Below are 9,392 nucleotides of genomic sequence, written 5' to 3' on the forward strand. Positions count from 1 at the left end.
ATATTGGGTCCTGAGGTCTCCATGGTGAAATAACCCCCCCAAACCACTGAAAAACGTGAGGAAGCTGAGGTTCTATAAAACAAAAAAAAAGCAAAAAGCAACTATAAAATGATGTTTGTGAAAGCCAGGGGTTCATAACTGCAGATGTAAAAGCGTTTTGTCTAAAACACAGTAAGCCTTATTGTTACAGTGTAAAGTGGAGGACTGCTACAGCACAAATCTTTGTACTCAAGATGAGTGTCTTTTCCATACATCAAGGTAGTAAAGTGCTACAGCGTTTAAAATTTGCAATATATAGAAAGCATCAAAAGGATGTGTACTGAAGTTGCAATTGGACTGATACAAGTATAGTATGAAACCCATAATGATTTATTTGTGTCATCCTGTGTCCCCCCCACCTCATCTTGCTTTTACCGCTATTATTTCCAGAAAGTTCCTACAGGGCTGGCTAGAAATCATGCAGCTGACAAATAATCTTGAGGGCAAAAGTCCCCTTTATGACACTTGAAGTGTAATGAGAAATGCTAAGAAACAGCTGTATTTGTGGTATAAAAGTGACTTACTAGAAATAAAAAAAACTTGGCACAGTGATTCATCGTGCAGCATTTCCAGAATGACTGTAACACTCAATTACTTCTCTTGTATTATAACATCAATGGAGGATTTTGATGGATTTCTAACTCCTCTGTTTCCCAACTGTTTATTTTGACTTAAACAAACAAACAAATAACATGGAGCAAGACCAGTCTTTGTTTGCAAATTTCAGAGAAGTTTCTATGGATCCTGTCAGAGGTTGGAGTTTCTGATGAAAAGTGAACTTTAACCAGTTTGTAGATCTGTGCATCTCTGGTCTGGGGCAGTAGGGCTCAGGATACAAATTTCAATACAGAATAAGACTTTTGCAGCATATTTTGAAGAGTATCTGTTTTCCAGCTGACAGAATCTGCTCTCCCTTTAAGACAATTAGTAAAACTGACATTATTCCTTGGACTGAAATTTAAATATTAATTTCAAGTTTAGATGTAGTGAATTGACCACATTAGCTTATAATTTGTAATTCCTGTGTTTCTCTATTTTGTCATGGTTATAATCCAATTCTCATGTGGCTTTTGGTAGAAATATTGTGGTACTGTACTCATTAGCATCACAGTAAGTGAGAATTAAAAGCTAAAATGCTTGGCTATGATTTAAATTATAAATTTTAAATTATGTGATAATTATATGAATCATAAATTATGTGATTAGTCTAGCTTCCACTGAATGCTATCAAAAGTTTTCCCATTGGCTTGTGAATCTTATGAAGGAGTAGTTTTCAGTTCTGTGTACCATTTAGCTAAATAATTGAATTTAAAAAAGAATATGAGATGTGACAAATTTGAATTATATTAGTAATTTCTGTATGATCCCTTGAACTCATTTCAGAATGGAAAATAGATAACATCCTAGTACAGGAAAATCAGATCAATAACATGGACTCTGGGAAGAAATCTTATGCTTTGTTACAGTAATGTGTTAGCCAGGAGATTTACAAATGCAAAAGTAGTGAAATGCAAAAGATCCTGGAAGGAGCCAAGCTTACAGTGAAAACTGTGTTCCTGATATGAGGTGTGTAACATGCACTTTTCATCTAAAATTAGAAGTATATTTTGTGGATATTCTAAATGTGTGTGCATTTGTATATACATACAAATGTATTTATCTGTATATACATACAGATAGAACTAGATACACTTTTGGGTTTGCTTCAGTAAAGCCATTTCACATCTCTTCTAAGAAGAAAATTAGAAAAAGAAGGAGCAAGGATGTTTGAAATGGGAATATTGTAGTCCAATATAATGTGTGTTACGATTCAGAGGTGGAGAAAGTGCCTGTAAAAATTTTCTGTTTGTTACAAATTTCTAAGAAAACAGAAGTAGCAATTTTTAATTTTTTTTTTTTTTTTAAATTTTGATGACTTTTTTGATTTTTTGTTTGTTCGGTGTTTTTTTTTGGTTTGTTTTGGTTTTGTTGTTGTTTTGTTTTTTGTTTGTTTGTTTTTGTTTTTTTTTGGGGGGGGAGGGGAAGGGGTTGTTTTCTATTTTTTTTTTTTTTTGTTCCAAGACATATGGGATATGTTCTGCTTCTCTTTCCGTAAACATATTAAACCTTAGACTCTCAGATTGCTTTTCATCTTATTTGATATTGTGTAACATTAGGCTGATGCTGTGATGATTTGTGGATCTAGGCCCCTGGTAATCTATATAAATAAGAATGTAAATAAACCCCCTTTTTACAAAATTTGTGTGTAACATTATATGGCTGCTGCCGCCAAATGGTCCCAAGAAACACATTCAGACCTTTAAAGAAAAACTCTGAAGAATCCTATATATTTTGAAAGTTTTAATATAAAATGAGATCTATTTCAGTTTAACTACACCATTGGGTTAAAATCTTCTTTTTTCTACCACTTTGGGTAAGGAAAACTAGGAAAGCTGAGAATATTAAGGTTTCTTATTCCTATGAAATACATATTCTCTGACATATTGCTTTGGTAGTGAGTATGTTAGGTTTTATGCACAATAATTATACTATGTACTGTAAAAGTTGTTCGAATTATATACTGCCTGGATGATAGCTGTACTCTGGGGTGATAATGATATTAATAAGCTGAAATTTGCTTTGTTGATCGGCACATTCTGGAGGAAGCAGGGCCAAAAATAAGTCAAAGGCAGGATACAATGGTTGAAAGCAGAGTTACTGTTTATTCCTTACAATTTTTCTCTGAAAAATAAGTGGCATATAGCTAAAGTTATAAATCTGGTTTGATTTATACACTTTCTCTATAAAGTGTATAAATCTGCTGCACTTTCTTGTTTAGTTTGCCAAAATCCACTGATAGAGATGTTCTGCAGACAGTAAAGACAGTATTTAGTCTTTCACAACCAACATGACTTAACTAATATAACCAACATAATGCTGAGGATAAAGTTTGCCTCAAACTATTTCTTTGCTATCACTACCAAGAAAGATTTTAAATTTCATCTCCAAACAATAAAATTCTGATGTTTTCTCAAAATTTCATCAGCAATTTTGTGTTAATTTGACATACGCAAGTATGAAAACTTTTACCTAACCAAAAGGTAAAAAATAAGACAGATTGAAGAGAGAAGTAGCACAGAAAGGAGGAATTGCCACTCTACATACAAGCTAAAACTTAAAACAGTAATTAAAGTAAATAAAGCTTTGACAGATGAAGATTTAGCTACTGTGGGCTAAGATATGACTTAGAATAAAAGAGAATTTTATATATTGAACTACACAAGCTGAGAAGCTGAGAGAATGTAAGCAAACTTATTAGGAAAGATGTCAGTAGGAATCTTTGGTTTCATAGTTTGCTTTCTGAACATTTTCCCTTTATACGTTAATGATGGCGCAATCCTCCTTTGGCCACCTCAGTGAGAGCACAACCAGACAATTACTGGGTTTTTTTTCCAGTGGATAATCATCCATACCTCTCCAATGTGTCTTTTGAGGAGAAATGTTCTCAAAACACCTGTAAAATGTATCAATTCCTGGAAGCTGGAGTTCAACTTGCAGCAAATGCATTTTAAAAAATATTGTATTCTGATCAGTTAATCGCAGTAGTTAGGGGCATACAGGGGCTCTCACTGTCTTTTCTAACACTGAAACTTCTCACTTTCTCTTTCACAGCTCTTTAATAGATCTCCTTTCCCTCTGTCTTGTTTTAAATCACTGCAATACACTATGGGTGTAAGTGGTAAAGTTGACAGCTAGATACTCAGTGCACTGTAATATGTTCTGTTTTGCTCTTCTCTCACAAGTAATTGTTGCACTGATGGAGTCTACCCTCTGTTTTTGTTTGTTGTCTGTTTTTCACAAGACTAACTTCCTTTTTTTAGTATTTCATCAGTAGCAAACTGAATCAGAAAAAATCTTGTCAGAAATCAAATTTAAAAAAAAAGTAATTAAAAATGTAGTCACAATAATTGTGCTGTACCTGTGTGTTGTTGTCTAATATCTTTCACCACTGTAAGTTTTAGAAACTCAAACCTATCTATACATACATTTGCAAAATATTCTGCATTGTAAAGAACACTTAATGATGGAAAAGAATATTGTCGTATTTCTGCAAAAAGCAAAGAAAAATATGTTTCTACTCAGGATTGTTCTAAGAAAAACTGCAGAATATCTGTTCTCTGAGGAGAAATTACATGAGATTCAAGTGCTGTAAATTGCAATGAAGAGGAAGAACAACTGCAAGATGAGAGTAGGTTTAACTAACTGGAAAAGTCATGTAAGTTCATATTAAGTCAAAAGAAGATTAGTAAGTTGTCATTGTATGCTATAAATTTAGCAATACATTTAGTACTCAAAATTCATAAATGTTCAGTGTTTGAAGAACTGCATTTTCAGTTCAAATAATACAATTAAAATATTTAATCGTAGACAGCAGTGTAAGAAGTTCTGGAAGAAAAAGTACAAAACTTGTTGACAGTATTTTTCTCATGATTTATTTTGCCATTTCTTCTCTTTGTGATGGCACGTAAAGGAAAATAATATGAACACTTTATTCTGTTAGACTATAATGTCTGGTTTAGTGAAGCTACAGTTGTACAAATAGTGCATTTAAATACAAGTCAACATCAAATCTAACTTTTTTTAATGAATATAGAGAAATAGCTTTCTTGCCATGCCACCTCTGTGACAACTGCTAAAAGTTAAAAAGAGTGAATTTTTGATATGGCATTTCAAATCTATTCACTTTTGTCCTATCCAATCTGTAATTCCATCATGAACTGAAGTGTAGAATTTCTTAGATAATACACACTGACAATATATTCTTAGGGCTATGTACTTTTGTTCAGTATTTCATAGTTAATTTTATACAAAGACCACAGAGAATATTTCTCAAAATCAGTCATGACAATTTGTTTTGGAAAAAAAGTTTTAAAATTCAAAACACAAAAATCAAGAATGTCATAACTTCACAAATGCCTCCAAATAAAAGTTCTCTATGTTCTTTCTCGTTTTTCTCCAGATATGACACACAAAATAAGAAAAGCTGCTTGTTTTGATCTGAAAAGAAGTACTTCTTAGGGCTCTAAACCTTCTTTACTAGTTTTAGAATAACTATTAATTCTAATAAAAATTAGAAAAAAAGACAAAATAAATTTATTTGCTCAAATTAGGCTTAAGCAATATGCTAGCAATCAAGAGGAGATACTAACCTGAGTATTATGTAAAGGCATTTTGTCAAATCAGTTTGTGCCTGTGGCTGTACAGCCAATATGGAAAATTCATCATGAATATTAAAGATAGCATTTTGCCTGATGGTGAACATTTGCAGAAGCTTGCCAGTGGATTAAAAAGGGAGTGTTTGTAAAAAGGAATTGTCAGGCTTCAGAAAAGAAAAGGATATTTTGGGTGGTTAATTCCATTACAGTAAGAACATGTCTGTTTTTTGTCCTAATAATTTCAGTTATATCTCCCAGGACTAAAATATAAAAGCATTCAAATATCTCTGACTAAAAGAGGAAAAAAAAAATCTTTATTGTTTTTTTGCTGCTATATGAAGATGCAAAAATTTCTGTGTACAGCAAGTTGTACTGACTTTCTAAATCTTTTCCCAGCATCTCTTTTAACAAATTAAAGCTTACTAATCATCAAAATTTTCTCCTGAACCTCTGGCTTCTGAGGAAATTAGCATTCCAATTAATATTCTGTGTTCCTGAGTATGAGATGACTCCGTCTGATCATAGTTAATATTCTTCTATATTTAGCTTAGAAAATTCTTTGAGTTCACAAATTTTACTGCTACAGCTCAAACAGTATGAGCTTTATTGCCTTTATGCTTTTATTACCTCTTTTCTGTTTTCCTGCATCGATTTTGTCTAGGTAGCAGTAATTTTTTGTATTTTTTAACATTCTGTCTAAATTTTTAAATATTTCTTAGTCTGAGTTTTAATTTTGAGGTGACTTTCAGAACTCTATCAAATCCAAAAATGTCATTGTTTCAAGTGTCAAAATACCACTGTTTCATCCTACAAGTATACTTATCTTTGTGAATCTATGTGTCTCAAGAATAAGGCAAAATCAACCGCAGTGCAAACAGCCCATGATAAATTGTCATCACACCGAAATTATTTAATGCAGTTTTTAGTATCAAAGTTATTAATACACTTGAAGCAGTCTTTCTTAAAGAGTATTATATAAAACTATTGGCTTTATGCTTTTTCAATATTTTGGGTTAGACAACCACATGTATGAATTGCTACACGCCACTAACATCCACAGGACATAGCCACCTTTTGCATTCCCTGTACATTTTCTAAGATACTTTTCTTTTGGTTCTGTAGCTGTTTATTTTCTTATCTTGCATTCTGAAACTTTCACGTGTCGTACTGAGCGTGGTTCAAACAAAATTTCCTGTTGAAACTACGTCTGAACTGAATTTTGTCAGCAGAAGTGAATCAAGAACACTCAGGACTGTGGCTCTGCTTTGCATTACATAATCTTCTGATCATTTCACCCATCTTGTGACAAATACGTGCTCTGGTTTATTACATGCCAAAATGGTTCTTAGACCAGAGTGCTGTCTTTCACCTATTCTTGCCATACCAGTTTATATTTTAAAGGAAGAAAGGAGTTTTGTATGGATTGCGCTGAAAATTGTGCTGGTTTAGGCATGGAACAATTTCAGGTGCTTGCACATGAGTTCGATGTGGGGAAAGCTACAAGAAATGATAGGAACCATGGTTCTAATCTGCTGCATGTAAGGGGATATATATATTTACTCTTAAAAAACATCAGTATGTTTACTGTATGTGTGATAAAGTGGTAATTATTTTCTGCCTTTCTAAAGGCATGGACTTCCTAGATATCTTTTAGATAGATATTGGATTAATTTAATTTCACTATTCTCCACTACTATATTACTTTCTGGCTAAACAAAGGATTTATATGAGTTCATAGAAGTTTTATGGTTTCCATGTAACACTGGAACTGCTATACTCTCTGATGTCAAAACTTTGTAAAATTAATATTGGCATCACTGCATAAAATTATTAATGCCATCGAACATAGGGATTTATAAAGTCTCAGATTTCTTATGCCACACTCCCATTGTGATCTAAAATGTATGTAGAAAGATTGTGTAAATTAAATAGTATTATCAATACTGAAATAAGGTGTTACTGTAAATTCTTTTAATTCATTGGGAGAAAAAAGAATAATTTTTCATCTGTGATATATCCGCACCAATCACTACATTTTTGCATTACTATAGAAAGAAAAGATCAAACAGAGGAATTTTATAAGGACCAAATCTGACTCCTCACTGGATCTAATGAAGTTTGCAGATAATTGTACCAATAGCTGGGGAAATACATAAACAGTATATTAACAATAAACTGTGAAAAACTCCTAAACTTCCTGCAACATCTCCTTATGGAGATGTTTGGTCTCATGTTGACTATGTCCATAGAGATAGGCATGTGAAATTTCTCACATCTCCCCCCAGTAAATCCACCAAAGGTGTCTTTTTGAGGGAATATTATCTACTCTTGTACATTCTGATAATCGAGCTTATACTTTGTTATTCATTAAGCATTCCTTTTGTGCCCTTTTAGTCTAGTGTCTTCTCTGTCATAAAGAGATAGTTTTGGCAGAAAGGAAATTATTTTCTCTCAACATATTTAATGACATTTTTATTGCAGTACTTTCAGTATTTTTCTTCTTTTTTTTTCGCAATAGGTTTTTCATTCTATATCCTGGATATCAGATTTCAAAAGGACTATGGCAATTTGTTTCATTTTAAAGCATTATTACATTAGCATTGCTAATTAATAGATAAATTATTATCACAAATTACTGCCATACAACTTCATAAACATGCGGGCACATATAAACAAAATCAGCAATTTAATGTAGCAATTAGTGCAGATGTGGCTGTCAGTAGTTCACGAATCTTACACAACAATCCTTGAGGATTCAAATTGTATGTATTTATTTTTTTACGTATACATATATGAAAGTACTCACAGACGTACGTATGTTTAATGCAGGCATGTATTTTCATACTAGTTGCACAGATACACCTCTCTTTCCTAAGCATGCATTTCATCCAAAGACTACTGTATGTAATCAGTCAAAAATGCAAGGCCTTACCTTTAGAATCAGGGCTTGATTTCTTAGATCTGTTATATTTCGCTTCCTCAGCACACTCTGCCCTAAAGTCTGTGATCAGCACTATAGCCAAAATACCAGGCATGACCTCTATATATACACAACTCAGTAATAGCAACAAGTGAATACTTGTTTCAGTTCCACATTTATCGAATGATATTACTCTTAGAAAGAGATCCTTCAAGCAAACACTTAATCTGCATGGAATTGGGAGTGATCTTGATGATACACTTGGGGAAAAAAAAAAGAGATTATTGTACAACACGGCAGATGAAAATACCCGCAGCCATTGCACGTACCACTCATTCTGTTAACCATGTAATATACATTGTCATTTTGACGTGTAGACTATTTCTCTTCCTCTATCACCTCCATGTCAATCCAATTCACTCATTCTTGCCAATGATGAAATGAAAAAAAAAAAAAAAAAAAAGAAAAGGAAACAGGGAAAGATTGTTATCCCAGTTCTGCATTTGCGGAACATTTTAAAGCCAGTTAGATTAACCACTGGGAAGATGTTAGTCTAGATAAGAGAATCCCCACTGGTTTTCTGTCTCCCTTAGACAATGAAATCACGTAGTTGTGTCTGTGCCTCTGCTTTAGATTGTTCTGTTTTAACACATAACAGATTGAGGGCTGCCTACTCTTCCTAATTAACTCAAGTTAAACTAATGAGAGAGAGGGTGGAGAAAGTGCCAAAAAAAGAAAAGAGATCATGAGTTGGAAGAGATTGAATTACAACTTAAAGGGGATAGAGAAAGGAAAAGAATAAAGGAAGGAGGGGGAGGAGATGAAAATACGATTAAGGCTGAAAATTAGGGAAGAAGAAGGGCCTGAGAACAGATTTGCCCTTCATTTCCAACAAAAGGCAAAGGTGTCTTGCAAAATCATCAAAGTAATATAAATCCTACATTGCGCTGATGTCAGATTTTTTCTTCTAGTTAGAAAATACTTCAGCACCCACTACTGTCCTGGTTCTGCTTTCACACTACTATTACAGGTAGGTTAGTTATTGGGTTTGATAGCACAATCTGTAATGAAAAGGCAGTTTTAAAGTAAAGCAAGAGTCAATTTTCAAGTGTGCGTATACTATGTGTAGTGCCATATTTAGAAGTGTACCTTTTTTCTCCAGGCCCAGGAGTAGACTGGCCAAAAATCCCATGTTCCTGTGTCTAAGGTTTCCTCTCTCTAACTGAGATGGGGATGGG

At 33.3% G+C, this 9,392-nt stretch overlaps 1 protein-coding gene across 1 annotated transcript in view; it reads right to left on the minus strand.

Moving 5' to 3' along the window:
• ALDH1A1 (aldehyde dehydrogenase 1 family member A1) overlaps window positions 1-9,147 on the minus strand; it is a 50,656-nt gene extending 41,509 nt beyond the window's left edge. The window contains exon 1 of the mRNA XM_027882045.1: window positions 8,167-9,147. Within this exon, the coding sequence (XP_027737846.1) occupies window positions 8,167-8,269 (103 nt within the window). The 5' untranslated portion in view covers window positions 8,270-9,147. The remainder of the gene's footprint in view (window positions 1-8,166) is intronic.
• Between the last annotated feature and the right edge of the window lie 245 nt (window positions 9,148-9,392).

This window comes from Empidonax traillii, unplaced genomic scaffold, assembly GCF_003031625.1.
Source record: "Empidonax traillii isolate 1590-97213 ecotype Southwest subspecies unplaced genomic scaffold, ASM303162v1 scaffold7:size3022706, whole genome shotgun sequence".
In the NCBI taxonomy this organism is placed as follows: domain Eukaryota; kingdom Metazoa; phylum Chordata; class Aves; order Passeriformes; family Tyrannidae; genus Empidonax; species Empidonax traillii.